At 44.8% G+C, this 15,687-nt stretch overlaps 1 protein-coding gene and 1 long non-coding RNA gene across 4 annotated transcripts in view; one reads left to right on the top strand and one right to left on the bottom strand.

Moving 5' to 3' along the window:
- Positions 1–15,687, bottom strand: part of RASSF3 (Ras association domain family member 3) — a 94,687-nt gene that overhangs the window by 50,532 nt on the left and 28,468 nt on the right. Inside the window, exon 1 of one of the 3 annotated variants that reach the window (XM_040062547.1) lies at positions 2,376–2,575. The exons of the other annotated variants lie outside the window; for them this stretch is intronic. Coding sequence (XP_039918481.1) covers positions 2,376–2,504 — 129 coding nt within the window. The 5' untranslated portion in view covers positions 2,505–2,575. Of the gene's footprint in view, positions 1–2,375; positions 2,576–15,687 lie in introns of those variants that run through there. 3 annotated transcript variants of the gene reach the window in all.
- On the top strand, positions 2,775–3,954 carry LOC120751976 (uncharacterized). The gene is made up of 2 exons (XR_005700564.2): positions 2,775–2,890; positions 3,012–3,954. It is a non-coding gene; the product is annotated as an uncharacterized LOC120751976 (long non-coding RNA).

Raw genomic sequence — 15,687 nt, 5'->3', positions numbered from 1 at the left:
TTTGATGTATTTAAGCCCATCCTTGCCCAATTAAACAAAGACAAAAAATCTTAAGCTAGTGAATTCCCTTTTCTCTTTCTTTTCTTTGCAAATCCATACAAAACAAGGCTAAACACTAGCACTGAGTTTTTCTGCAGGCACAGCTGCAAACCAAATGCTCTAAACCATGCCTTCCCTGCAAGAAAGGGGGCAGAGGGAGCTAACAAGGAGAAACGTTAACTGCCATCACTTAAAAGTCTTCTGCAAGAGAAACCCACACTGCAAAACTTAGTATTTTGTGTAGCTGAGAAAGACACAGAAACAATAACTATCAGCTTCCCTCTTTTCTCTTCGCTCAAGGGGACATAGTATGCATTTTTTACTAAACCTCAAATACAAACCAAAAGTAACATCCTCATCCCTACAAAGAAGCTTATTATTACTGTTATTGCTGGAAGGGGAAACTCACTCTTACTAGCCACATGACTGTTGAAATCTACATTCAGCATTGTTTGGAGGTTTTTTTCTTTTCTCTATAAATCATCAGTTGAGAGCAACTGGTAGTAACTTTATGACTAGAAATACTAGCTGAGAATTTCTGATGCTGCAGAGTCAGCAATACAGATTAATTTGTTCCAGCCTAGTAAAATCATACTTAAATATGTACCCTGCAACATCTCACTGCAGTATTCTTCTGGGAAGCATTACTAGAGCAGAATATAAAATTTTGGTTATGGGTTTTTGAGGTTTTTTTTGTTGTCTTTTTTTCTAGTCCCTCTTGCTTGGAAATGTTAGCACCACACATAACAATTTACACATCGGCACAATTTACTAGTTATATAGCTAATATTTAGCAACACAACTCATACAATAGCATTAGGAAGATGTGTATGCTTTTAGGATCTGAATTAAGACTTGGGCCCTCTGATGTGTCACGATACAGCAGCTACACAGAGGCAGACAGCAGGTATAGATATCTATTCACATAACACTGTCACACCAGGATCCTCCCCTCTAAGGACCGGATAGCAGCCAGGGCTGGCCAAAGGGGTCACCAGATGAAGTTCAAGGACACTCCAAAGCACTCAGCAGCTTCCAGAACACCTGAGGTTAGTGAGAGGCTGAAACTCAAACCAGATGAGACAAAAACAAATGCTGAGGAGAGGTGTCAAGAGAAGTACCCTGGAGAAGCAGTTGTGACCTGATACACAGCTGGTCCCAACCTATTTGCTCCAAGTGCCCAAGCTCAGGTGTAGGGAAAGGGTGTGCCCAGGCTCCCTGCCAGACTTTGCAAAGGAAATTAAAGCTCAAGAGAGCTTTTGCACTTCCTCAAAGGGGAGCAGGAGTTTCCTGAGGGGCAGCTAGAGGGTTTCAGCTTTAAACAAATCACAAATGGAACATAACCTCGGAGAAACAGAAACCAAGATTGGCTTTCTGCAGCAGAATACAGCCTACGGGAACAGCTGTGGGCAACAAATGATGTTTTTTGATAAGTGCCACAGCTGGACCAGAGGACAGCTGACATATGCAGGCTTTCAAAAGCAAGTTTATAACCAGGTTCCCCCAGCAGCAGTAATACTAACACTGAAATCCAGTGGGGAAAACTACAAAGAGTGTGTAGAAAGCAACAGACACCGAACAGAAAGAAGGAACTGATGCTGGTGGGAGCAGATGAAGTAGCATAAACAAGACAGGCTCGCTAGCCTATAGTTTCCAAAGACACCAGCGATCTCTGCAATGAGATCCTGTGCTTTAGGGAGAGAGAAATGCTTAGCTAAAAATGTGTGATGTTTACCCTACATGGTTTAATGACTGCTGTGGGTCGGACAGGTTCTCCACTAAACTTCAACGCTGCCCACATAAGCGGCTGGTTCGGAGTTTCTGCTTTTTATTTAATCAGTTCTTCACCTCAAAGCCTCACTTGCCTGAGCCTGAATGCTTAAACCAAGCCACTTAAACACTTCAGAGGGCCTTTCCCTGCCAACAAACCAGCTGAAGAGGCTGTCATTCACCTCGGAAAAAGCTCCGAAAGAGCGAGGAGACAGACCCCGCCGTGCCCCGCAGAGGCGGCGGCGGGGCCGATAGCGCGGTCACTCACCGCACAAACAAGCGACTTCTGGTCGCATCCCTGCCCGCCGGGCAGTGAGGGTCGCTCAGCCCGGCCGCCGGGAGGGGCATGCGGCGGGGGCCCTCCGGTGACCCCCCGCAGCACGGGAGCCCCGACGGAAGCCTGCCGAAGGAAGCCGTTCCCGGCCGCCTCCTCCCCGCTCCGTCCCGGCGCCCGGGCGGCTCCGCGGGTCCTTCCCCGTGGGGGAGGGGGCGGCGGACACGTGGAGGCCGAGCCGGAGGGAGCCGGCCCGGCCCGGCGGCAGCCGCCCCTCTCGCCCGGCACTTACTTGTGGGGCGGCGCGGCTCTTGCCCGGCGGCCTCCTGAAGAAGGAGGTGCGCGCGGTGAAGAAGAACTCCTCGGACTCTTCCTCCTCCAGGCTGCTGTACCCGCTGCTCATGCTGCTGGTCCAGGTCATCGGCGGCGGCGGGGGCTGCTGGTGCTGCTGGGGCCGGGCGGCGGAGAGCGCCGTCCCGGCCGCCGCATGGGGCCCCGCCGCTGCCGCTCCTCGCCCAGCCCGCGGGGTCCGGGGCGCAGGAGGAGGAGGAGCCGCGGCTCTGGCGGCTCCGCTCCCGCCCTCGCTCCGCTCCCTTCCTGCCGCGCGAGTTCCCGGGCAGCGCCGCCCCCGCCCGCCCGGGCAGCAGGTGAGGGCTGGGGGCGGCTCCTTCCCGGCCCCGCGCCCCGAACGCGCGCCCGGCCCGGCCCGGCCCGGCCGCGTCCTGACGCCCTTCTGGTGTTGTGCCGGCGCCTCCGCACCTCCGTGCTCAATACCAGCAACGAGGCAGCTGAGGGGGCCTTGCTGAAGTAAGAAGTTCCCAAACTTTTCCCTAATAATTGCCCAATTTCACTCTTCTCTGCACTGTAAGAATAGTCATTAAAAAGAATGACCGACGGAAAAATAATGGGGAGAACTTTTCCTTAACAGCTCTTCCAGCAGCCCATGAATTCCGGCTTCGCGACAGCGCTGAGCAGTCACAGCCTCCGGTTCCGCAACCGCGGCGGTGCCCGGCCGGGGCCGCTCCGGGCACCAGCACACGGACTATTAAATCAATGGAATTCATCGCCTCAGGATGTAGCGAGGAGGGAGGCTTGTGAAGACTCACCAGGGATTAGATATGTGTGCAGATAGCAAGAATATCCAGATCTGCAACCGGGAAACATATTTAAAGCACAAAAGTCCTGATAAGACACAGAGGAAACATCAGACTCATCACTACTGGAGGAAATGACAGGCAATGCCCGAAGGCCCGATCACTCCGTAATTACCGGCCTCAGAGTCTCATGTCTTCCCTTAATTTATCTAAGGCTGGTCACTGTCACCGACAGGATACTGGGTTTAAGGTACGGCTTCCTAAAGCTACGCAGCTGCCCGTAAAAGCAGGTTTGCCTTTCCTGCACGCCCTTAGCCCGGTGTTCCTGCTGTGCCACAGCGGTGGTCCCATGGGGGGAAGTGAGTCACATCAGCCGCTTGCTGCCGGAGCAAACCCCCGAGACATGGGGATGAGAAAGGCGAGACCTTTCAGCAACAGCACAGCCTCACATTAAACATATTTGAACTTGCACATTTACACATCAGTTCCCGTGGTCTCAGTAGTCAGATACAGATGTAACCTGGGACACCGTTAATTAAAAGGGACCATTAAAAGGGACTCCTTTCCCTCTTCCTTATCCCCATTTTGCTGGTCCCTCACGCACTCATCTGCTGAGTGTGGCTGTTCCTATCCCAAGCGACGACTGGGTCTGTTTTTGCCAATAGATGCTCTTCCTGGACCGGGTACGCCTTACATATTGATAAAGTCACCTCAAAACCGGCCAAACAACTCACACTGAGAACTAAAACCAGTCAGTCAGTTTGGGAAGTGTTAAATCCTTACTTTCCCATCAACTCTCATTGTTCCAGATTTTCGTATGGAATTTGGCATCTGGCAGATTAGGAGGTTGCATAGCTTTTAAAAACAAATAATGGAGTCTGGCAGCACAGATACAGATGTGTCAGCTCTTGAGCCTACTTGTTGGCACTGTCAAGCCTGTGGTATGCAAGATAGCTTTAAGTTGAATGCCAAGTTACTTGAATGCGACTAAAACATATTAAAATGCTTGCTGTAGACAAACGAGCTTTGTGTTACCTGACTTGCTGTGCCCAGACCCATGGTGAAAGGAAGTCACACCGAAGATCTGCTGGGCATGCTGGGCATTTATGCATTAAATGCATTAAATGGCATTTATGTTTTCAAACTACAAAGGTATTTTTATATATTATCTTCTGGCACATTTGGTGGACTCCCCAGCAACAAGAGGCACTGTGTGTATAGCTTGTTTGCTTGGCTGCAGTCTCAAACCTGATAGTGTGTGAGTGGAACATAAAGCTGGCAAAGAGGATCATCCAGACAATAAGCTGCTGCAACAGAGCTCAAGTTCATCTGAGCAAGATCAGCTGCAAGTCCTGGGCTCAAGTTTATTTATTCCCTGGCAGCAAGACATGGCATTCACCTCATCTATAAAGCATTACTTATACTGATAACACTGAATTCCCAGTATCATTTTCTCTTCCCGCAGCAAAGAATGATGAAGAAAACATGTCTAAATTTTCTGTGATATATCTTCCAATATGAATTCACTCCTCCACTATAGCTCAGTTTTTAAGTCTACTAATTTTGACAAGATTTTTCACTTTAATTTTTTTCCGATGTGGCACTGAACCAAACAATTCACATGACGGTACAAAAGATATGATGCCTTTCAGTGTTGATTTGTTTGGTTCTTGCAAGTAATGTACCCAAACCCAAGTATTTTTCAAGACTGATACTTTTAAAGATTAACTGGTACCCATTTGGATTTCATTGTTCCCTGGGTACTCTCTGCTCATATTTTTAAGGTCCCTATGCCCTGACAAGTACTCTTCCACATTCTCAAACTGACTTTTTAACCTTACCTAGGTAAGATTCATCCAAGGCTCTTCGTTAGGTGCTGCACTGAAACCTCTACACTACAACACTTGCACTACTTTTCATTTATTCTGACAGGCCTCTTAAACAGTCAACAAAGAAAACCCAAACAGCACTTCATAATGAAAACAAAAATAGCCGTGTCTTAAGATAAAGGCAGTAATAAGCTTTCTGAAAGCATACTTGTTCTTGAGCAGAATTATGGAAGAATGATTAGGTAAAAAAAAAATTAACTTAAAAGCCAAGGAACATGGCACAGGAGTGAAATCTGAAACACAGAGCATTACAAGGCTCTGAATCAGTCCTTCTGAGAAATAATTCAAGCCCATTAGAAATTAAGCTGTCAGTTATCATAGGATCACACAGGCAGTTAGCAAGAAGAGAAGACGGAGATGCTTTTTTTTTTAGATGAATCATTAAGTTCAAGTAGCAAGTTGTCCTACAAATACACCTTTGAAGAAAAGGAGAATTAACTTTTTTTTTTAAATTAAAGCTTGATGACATAGATAGAATTTCACAGTATTTTTAAACTGTAGCCAGTTAAAAGTGGTGGCTCAAGTAACACAACCTAAAATAGTAATAGGCACTCTATTTCAAAGCAAGAATCTCATGAATAAAATATAAATAAAAAGCAATCACAGACAAAGATAACTTGTGTGGCTTACAGTTATTTGTTGTGTAGGGGGAAAACAGTAATTTAAATCACTGTTCCTTTCTAGGAAAAAAATCCGTTTTAAGTGACTTTGTGGTTTTGGAGAATCAGCTGAGAGGAATAAAACACCAAGCATGGCTTTCAGAGAAATGAAAGCTGACTTCCTAAATGGCAAAACAGGTGTGAATAGTTCTATGAATCGGGCAAGAATTAGGGATTTGAACTACCATAACTGAAATAACCCTTAGAATCAGCCATCAGAGGTGGATTGCTTCACAATATCCTGCAGCTTCATTGCTTTATTTGCATCAAAATATCACTTTATTGAAGTGATCACAGTACCACAGGAAAGTATGGTTGAACAGGATTACATGAATTATTAGTTTAGTCAATTCACCTCCTACCCTTGAAAGATGAACCAAGTACTTTACACCATCCCTAACAGTCCTGTAGCTAAACTGTTCTTAAAATGCAGTCTGATGCTGTAGCACCTCTGCTATAGACAATCCTTTCTAGTGTTTAAGTTATTTATTGAGTTAGAAAGTTTTTATTAACATCTCATTTTGAAACCTTAACCTTGCCCATTTGTTTCTTAACAAAAGAAACAGAGGTAGAACAGTTCATTGCTGGTTTTTTTAGAGAAACCTTTGGGGTATTTAGGGACTCTTTTTGTTCCTCCCATTCTTCTGCTTCCCAGACTAAACAAAGGGACAACTGATAAAACATCCTATAGAGTTTACGTTAACTCCACTACCAACTGCATGATGTTTACATGTTTCTAAAACATCCCTTCAGCCCTATGACAGGGAAACTGGGAGGACTCATTGAAATGGGAAAACCACGTAACATTCACTTGGCCAGTAATTCTGCTTTGAGGCTCGGACAGAGAGGCTCACTTCTGCACACAAACCTTGGTCTTCTCTCCAGGCTTGTGCCAGACTACATCAAAAGGCATTCGGTCGAAGGAGCAGGAGAGGAAAAAGCAAGCCAGGCCATGGGTTAGAGGGTCCTATATCATTTAAGACTACATTTCTACTATAATTTAAAAAGTAATGTGGAGATCTCAAGAGAAGAATTCCTCCTTTTCTACTTCCCCTTTTCAGTCTCCCCTGGCTGAAATCCTGCAAGGGTGCTTGCATGCTCAGGCAAGCAGGGCCTGTGGTGGCCCCACAGCTGCGGGCAGCAGCCTCCCGTGGGGTGAGAGCAGTGAAGGGAAGCAGGACACGGGCTGTGGGAAGGAAAGATCATCACAGAGATTAAACTTTCTTACGCCCCCTAAATCTGCTTTAGTATCCCTCCAGTTTCACCAGTACTTTGCAGGAAGAGTCTCATTAATGACCCTAGCAGTACTTCATTCTAGCTGCTATGAATTTGCCAGATGTCTCTAGCCCCTGGCTGTTTCAGGAACCCTTCTGGTGATTTCTGGAGTGCTGAGAGTCTCTCTCTCTCTCTCTCTCTCTCTCCCCCCCTCTCATTTTCTGCTTTCATATGTCTTTGCAAATCCTGTCCCCGACCCCAACAGTTTATTGATGATTAGCCCCTGTGGGACATATTAAATCTTAAGATATGCTTAGGATTGAAATCCAAAGGGGTTCCTACCAAACAGCACATTGAACTTGGCTTCTTTGTAAAACACATTTAACTGGGAAATGTAATTATTCCATTACGTTAGTTATTTTAATTATGCCCATATAACAAAAACATGTCCTAAAAACAAGTTGCAGAGGAAGAAAGTTTGTAAGACTTTAAAATCTGAATAAATAATTAATTGTGTGGGCTTAGTTTTTTCTACATTCCAGCTGAAAACGGTAGTAATTTCAAATGATCAAAGGAAAGCGATAAAGTTGAAATACAACCAACATAGAATATCCACTCAGGCCTGTAGTTTCCTTACGCCAGTAAACTTTCTGTTTACTCATTTCTCCCATTTGTCTTGAATTAATAGCTCAGGTCTGTTTAGTACCACTGGCAGCAGTGACAATTATCCTTTGATTCATACCCCGGCAACTTGTTAATTCAAACAAGGTCATTCCAGCCACACAGGCACATGAGAGCAGACTGAAAACAAACAGGAGCCAGGTAAACAGCCTCTCCCCATCTCCTGGTAAAGAAATGCTATGGGGACAGGTACTAGTTATGGCAGTCACAACCTCAGACAGCATCATCAGGAATCCTTTTCTGGCTCTTAAAATTCTTGATTCTACCCAAACCTGAAGCCCCTTTGGTGCAACTTTTCATCCAAAATCCTCAAAAAGAAAGGGTAACTAGAAATTAAAAACAGCCCGCGTAATCACTTTCTTACATGTTTGTACATTGTCACTCACCAGATCTCTGTTCTTCATCTACCCCACTTGGACTGGTCAGAAGATAACAGAAATCAGAGTAAGTTCACCTTTCCCATCCTAAGGCTTGTGCTCAGGGCAGTCAGACCTAGATTATTTTGAAAGGGGAGAGAAAATGGATGGAACAAGAAGATTCTGCCTGTCTCCTTTCTTGTGATGCTGCAAATGTGGCCACCCACTTAATTGCACAGTTTGAAATCAATACAGCTACTCATAATTTCAAACATGCACATAGTCTGGAGGATTCTTTATCTTGGTGCTACCTAATGCTATAAAGATAAAATTGTACCTTTCTGACAGTTTTGGAACTACCAACGTCCTTGTGTTAGAGTCTGACAGCTTTCCAGAATATTCTATCCTCTTTTATCTCCAACAGATATGTCATCAATTCCGATTAGCAAGATGAGTCAAAGTTGGCCAGAATAAGACTGCAAGTACAACCTTCTCCAAGGGAGTATTTCTGCAGTTCAAAGACACTAACATGGAGTCTGGCCTCATCATGTGGTATCAGCACTCACCTTCCCACATCCTGCCCTGCCCCAAAACCCGCTAGAACTGACTGAAAGAGTCCCATTGCCTTAGAAAGGATCTTGACAAAACTGATAAATCGTCCTTTGTTGTACTGGTGTGCATTTTCCTATCAGCTTTTTGCATTCCAGTTAGGCAGAAGTGCTCTCCAAAATAGACAGGCTTCCTTCCTCTCCTGTGGATTATAGACTGCATTATTAAACAGGTACTTCCTTGTCAAAGATCCAAAAAGGTAGGTTTTATAATACAAATTATGAAAAAATATTTCATATGTCTGACATATGTTTAATCAGAGGGCTTCAGAAATCTGTGCAAATGTACTGAAGTGAGAATTGCCCTGCCCTTCACTCTCATTTCCAAGACTGGATCAGGGATATGTCAGTACTAGTAAGAATTCAAAGGCGAGAGCCATGTTCCATCTGGCAATCCATTCCCTGCAGCAATAGCCTTTTTAGCTTATGCTGTAGCCAGCCCCAAGCGTGTCAGATAAAGTGTGTCAGGACCCAGATGTAGCCCAGAAACTCCAGCTTAATAAACAGGTAAATAAATATCCTTACTCCCACAGTCTCATTGATGTGAATAGTCAGACGTAAGTATATGCAAAGGTTGGTATAAGGGAAGATCAGAGGCCTGGGAGTGCTGTCATCTAATTCTCTGCAAGCACCCACACCTTGCCACGGTAAGCAGCAGAACTACTACACGAGAGAATATAGTCTTAAGGAAATATTCTATAACAAAGTGTACAAAAAACAGACATTCTCCTCCTTTTAATTCAGTTCCTAATTGCTAACAGTGTATAAAAATACTCGGGGCAGTAAAATTAACTAGGACCTTCTGCTTTAAGTATAGAAACCACAACTGTGGAAGCTCAGCATGCTTTGTGGATACCATGAAAATATGAGCCCTAATGTGCTGTAGCTGCAATCTGATTCCCAGCATCTGTCCCCAAACTGGTGAATTGGTGGGGGAAGGGACCTTCTGGTCTGGGAATCACATCTCAATTGTCATTTCCTAGAAAAAGAACTAGAAATTGTCTTGTCATACTGTGTATGAGATGACATTTAGCTCTGTTTAATAAATCTGACTGCAGTAGATCTCAGAAACTCCCTAGAAGCTGCCCACACAAGTTTAGGACTTTATAGTAAATCATCTCAACAGCAGTCCGTGAAGACAACCATGCCAGAAAAACAGTGCTGTTTGACAGGACAACAGATCTGACAACTTGTTTGCTGAAATGCCCTCCTAATCCATCCAGTCCACTCTTAGCTGGAAAAATGGGGGGGGGGGGGGGGGGGGGGGGGGGGGGATTTAAAATATATATATATATATATATATATATATATGTATCTCCTTGAAGTGCAGTGCCCTGTGCGTTGCGGAGCCAGCCCAGCCCGCCCAAGTGCTGGGGGCTGCAGCAGCGCACCCCCCGTGCCGGCCCGCTCCCGCCCCGCTCGAAAGCCCAGCGGGCAATGAGAGGAGCTGCCAGCTCCTAATGCAAGGTAATGGGGGTTTTGGCCTCCGTACTTCTGCGGCGCTGCGCAGGATCAACATTATTCACGTTTCCAGCGGGATGTGACCACCTTTGAAAATTTTGCCCTGAGTTAAGCTTTCTCTTTGGTCTGTGTCCCGTTCACTGGCCCAAGACCTTTCTGATTCCCATCTTTGCTATCGTGCTCTTCCTCCCTCACTGAGAGAGCGCTGCTGCAGGGGGAGAAAAAAGTAAGACAGTTTGAAGAAGAGACAGAGAGCAGGAAGTGGGAAAAGTCGGAAGTGAGAAATACGCAAGTCAGCAAAGTCAACCCCAAATTTAAAAGGTAATATTTTAGAATAGAAATAAGTTTTCCTCACCAGAATTCCATAAAATTCCAAATTCTCTATGGAGATTTCTGGGTGGAAAAAGAGCACATGTTCAGGAAAGCTGAGATGTATGTTTCTAATTTTGAAAGAAGATTTAGAGAAAAAAAAAAACATACTGAAAAATTAGAAATCAAAATAATGAAGAAAGTAATTATGTGAAAAGGCAGCTAAGGAAAATATGTGTATCAGGGCTGAGAAGATACTGGAGAACTAGAAAAAACAGAAAAGGAAAATATGGTGCTTCTATTTTTCTTTCAAAATTATGGAATGATATGCACACAGAGTTGCAAATCCTCAGTTTAGGAGATTTAACATATGGAGGGGGGAAAAAAGGGGAGGGAGTGGATGCTTTACGTCAATGAGAAGTCCAGCAGAGCTGCAGATCACACGGGCTGTAGTCTTGCCAGAGGCGTCCGGGTTCAGTACAGCTCTTGCTCTCCTCTGCCTACATTTTATCAATCAGACAGAACTTTGGGGGGGTAAAAAAGAGGTGAGCAGAGGGGAAAATGCCCAACATATGCACTTAAATGCAGTACGAGCACCATTCCCACCCCGGGGGAAAGAAGCCATTTATGCCCCCACGTACTGCCATGTCTGGTCCTGCGGTGGGTGAGGAGGTCAGAGCCTGAGCCCTGGGCTGATGCAGGGAAGATGACATTACTTATCTCCATCTGTTTCATTAACAGAACCCCCGTGATGTTATAAAAAATAAACCCAAAGGGGATATATCTGGGTCTCAAAGGCATGTTTTTGTAAGGTGAGAAATGCCTCTTTTGTGACGGACTGCCTCAAGCTTAACATATTCCTGCAAACCCTTCATGCAGGGCATGACCAAGACCCTCATTACTTCTCTGGCCTGCAGCAGAGGTCAGACATGGGTCAGTACTCAGGTCACAAAGGAAACTATAAATCTAGCAATTGATATACTTTTGTCTATTTGTTATAGGTAGTCTTTCATACATAAAATGTACATGACCTAGAATTTAGAGGACTTGAACCAACTTTGCCAAATAATTCCCTTTCCCAGCTCAGCCCCAGGGACTGGTGTTCTGAAGATCTTGTTTCGTATGTCAGTTCATTTGTGGGCCCTCTTTTACAGCAAAGCAATACATTTCCTTCAAAACAAACCCCAGAGGTTTTTCCAAGGGTAGTCATCACCAGAAATCACATCACCATGGCAGTGTGGAGCCCCATGTCTTTTTCTGCATTTCACCATCCTCTCGCACTATTCCAGCCAATGCCCAGCCCCGCCTCACGTTTTCCAGGCACTTTGAACTGATAAACCATGCATGCCATATCCAGAGTCCACACGTACGGGCGTGGAGGACACAGCCGGCTCTGAGAAATGTGGACCTGAGGTGCTTTATGGGACCTGGCCAGATGCCAGAGGTCACTCCCTAGGATGGAAGCCTTTGGCCACAGAGACAAATAATCATGGCTGGCTCAGAAACCGTGCTGCGTCTACTCATTATTTTTCAGACGTAAATTTAAAAGCAAAATATTTAATTATTTTAATTTTACAGTCTTATGTTTACGTGGCTTATGTTTACATTGTCTAGAATGTTAATATAAATGAATGTTTTCTAAAAACTAGTGTCTAAAACTTTTTTCCAGAAAAAAAAAACCCTATTCCTACAAAATTAATTTATTTTCTTATTTTACTGAGCTTGCATGGTTACTCTTTCCTGTGATCTGAAGAGGGAGAATCTGAGGTTCTAGTGCTGTTGTCATCTGGGTGGACATAAATGGAGGAAGAATGTGTTAAAGAAAGTTTTAATAGTGCAGAGATTTCAATATGAAACTTTGCCAGTCGTGGAACAGAGCAAATTGTACAGCAATCCTACAGAAGCAACATCTCTGGTATTTTCCCACCACAGCAACATCCAAACTCTGATGCCAAGGCTGTAGATTGATTTTTTATGGCTTTAAAGAGTGTAAACTCTGAATTTCTGGAAACTACAGTAGCTGTAAATTAAATAAATTTTTTATAAAATCATGTGTAATTGCTATCCAAGGTTTTCACTTCAGACACAGCCCAGACTCAGCGCACTTAGGTACAGCTCTTACAGAAGGCAGGGGTTTTAGTTTAGCACATGCAGAGAGGTCTTATACAGGAGCAGTCTGTACTTGAGGGCTGCCTCTCCTTCATGACCTGTGCTTCATGAAAACTTGGTACATCTGAAGAAGAAGCTGGGGGAAGGGAAACAGAGGAGCAAAGCAGATGTTAGGAGCAGCCTAACTCAGGCTGTCTTACAAGCTATGACTTCAGCATTTAGTACCAAGCATATGCTGTATTTTCTACTTGAAAGCTGGCTGGCACTTCAAGTGAAAATGGTTTTATGTGCTGCACCATAAAATTACACAGATACACAGACACAGAGGGTCACTCTAACTAGCTGTTTACCTCTGAGCTTCTACCACAGCACAAAAGTTATAATCAGAGGAAGGAAACTCCTAGGAGATGTGAAGGCTTTAATTGTTTCAGCATGCAGATGGTTTGCATTACAGCGAATCAACACAGCTCAAGGTCAATTGATAGTTCAGCAATAGCTGTTGCGGCAAGTGAGTTTAGTTTGTTTACACCTCTTCTGGGAAAGTTTTAACTGCTATGTTACTTACTTTATAGATATTTCTAGACTTAAGAAACACTGCAACAGGTGAAATTGGAGGAGCATAGGTTGCCACAGCCATTTCCCTCTTGTCCGATGCTTAGCATTAGAGTGGCTAAATATAGCTTTTTTCCTACAACATTTGAACAACATGCTTCATCATGTTCTCTTTTCTGTCACTGACAAAAATGCTCTGTTACAAGCTCACAAAGATGTCTCCCACAACTCCAATTTCCTTTGCTATATTGAGGTGTGCCCCACAACCTGTGCACCTAGAGACTGAAGTATGACACAAGTAGTTGCTCCTGCCCTTAACTATCAATCTGAGCTGCCTCTCTCTGAGAAGTTTCTGTTCCTTCTGCACAGGCAGCTCAGCTGTTCTTGAGGCAGCTGCTGAACCACCTCAATTTAGGGCTTAGATGGTTAGGATAAACTGGAACCAATTTTTTTTTTTTTTTTCCTTAATAGCACCAGGCTGAAATCTACCACAGCAGAACAGCTGCCTCATCAGCTGAGCCACCCCTCCAGGCAGAACAGTTTTCCAAGGGAAAAACAAGCTGGGGCAGCGGGGGACTACCATAGCATTATCAAGGTAAGATGTCACTGGTCATAATGCCTAGGGAAGGCTGACCTGAAACAGACTGGACAGAGCTAGAGAATAAAGTAGGTATTTATTGAAAGGCCTCCAGGATCCACCTTGGGCAGGACAGGAGCCTGACCAGGGCTACACTCAAGGTGGACTAAAAATGGTCACAAAATGACTAACCAGTCACGAGGTCTTACACTTTTGTAAGTTTTGGTCCATTTGCATATTGGGGTTTAATTGTCCAGTTACAGCTTCAGGTTGTGAGGTCTCAACCTTCTTGTTTCTCCCTTCAAGTCCACCGTTATTTTTTGTTGGGCTGAAAATTGTCCTTGGTCCTCAGCAGGAAAAGGATTTGTTTTGTCTACCCACTCTGTGAACAGAGCTTATTAGCACTTAACATGAGGCTCAGAACTACACCCCTAGGCAGCTCAGAATCTGAAAAACATGGAAGCTAAAACTTAAGGCATCAGTCAGAGCTTGGAAAGCTCCATGTAGGAGAGGAACACAATGTACAGTGGGGCACAAAGCACCAGACTGCATTAGCCACAAGCTCTTCCTTTTATGCCATTCACCAACTGGATCCCAGATCTGTCTGGGTAGCTGCCATTACAAAGGCAATGTCACCAATGCCAACTGTGAAAAGACTGCATCTGGCATGAACAGAGCATGACTTTTGTTTTAAAAAGGATGTTCTCTTCTCCTCACACCTTGAGTTCTGCTGGTCAGTGCTTATTCTCATCAGCCATACACTGTCTCCATCATTCACCCTCTACCTCTTGTCCCACAGGAGCAGTGCCAGACCCCCACATAATCACGGGGCAGCACCCCATCTTCATGCCTGCACTCAGTGTCGGGAGTGCCAGACCTGGAGAGCAAATGGCAGCAACGCATTGCCAAAGAGAGGTTATATTCCTGTGGCTCAACAGATGTATGTCCACACGTGCAGATAACGCTGTGGGTGCTTCTCCCCTCCTCTGACATGTGACCACATTAGCAGTGTCACAGGATAATTGAAAGATGGGTTGTACTTCAAAGTCAGTAAGTGGTAAGTGAACTTGCAGTCTTACATGCAGACCTCAAAACATGTCAGAAACATCGCTTATGATAGCAGCAGAACAATGCTAAAAAGCTCATGCTCTTTGCTGTATGCACTAGGGTATCTGCCTTCCTTTTCTTTGGGTCTGAAAGTCTTCCTAAAGACCTCTTTTTAAATTAACTTTAAAAAGTCTGCAGAACTTTGAAAAAATATTTTTGTGGCAGAAGTGTGAGGATTTGAAACAGAGAGGCACACCAACACTGCAAGCCATACCTAAGAATTTCACATCTGTGTCCTGGAAGCAATCTCCTGCCACAACCCACGCTGCACTCAGTGGTCCTTGGTGTGGCCTTAACATCTGCTTCGGCATCTGCTCTTTCAGAGGACTGGCCCTGTGTGCTGCCTTTGAAGGCCTCCTGTGATCGCTCAGGATGGCTGGCAGCGCTCGCCACTGCTCTGCGGCCGTGCAGATACCCTTACAAGGCAAGGCGACGAGGCTCCGGCAGCCACATCCACCACTGTACATCCTTGATCCGGCTTTACTGGGTCCATCTAAAATAACTTTGGGAGGCAAAAGGCAGCCCAAGCTTTAGGTCTAATTCTTCATATAGATGATAAGCTGAGGTGCACTTACAGGACAGTGAACAGAGTCTGTCTAGCTCCTAACTTGGACAAGAGACTGCAGGCATCTGGACCAGAAAGCATGCAGCTGCCAAAATTAAGCAGGCAGCTGGAATCAGAGCAAATTGCCTCCAGCAGCCCTGCCAACAGATTCTGCAGGTCAGCTATTGAAATTATTTGCACATCAGCATATTTAAAATTTTGAATGCAGCCTTTTGTGAAAGATCACAGTGAGAGCATTTGCAAAGAAGGGGTTGTTCTCACACAAAAACAATTTCCTAAAGAATCCATTTCCTTAACCGGACATCAAAAAGGTGGAAGGTTTTCCTAAAACTGGCACCAAGAGCATATCTGTGACATGGAGATAATTACTGGAAGTAACCAGTAAGACTGCCAAATCTGACTAAAGCAGATCTGCCAGGTTT

The sequence above is a fragment of the Hirundo rustica genome, chromosome 4 (genome assembly GCF_015227805.2).
Source record: "Hirundo rustica isolate bHirRus1 chromosome 4, bHirRus1.pri.v3, whole genome shotgun sequence".
NCBI classification, from domain to species: Eukaryota; Metazoa; Chordata; class Aves; order Passeriformes; family Hirundinidae; genus Hirundo; species Hirundo rustica.
The sequence above is the reverse complement of the archived record's forward strand: the minus strand, read 5'-3'. Positions and strand labels throughout refer to the sequence as shown.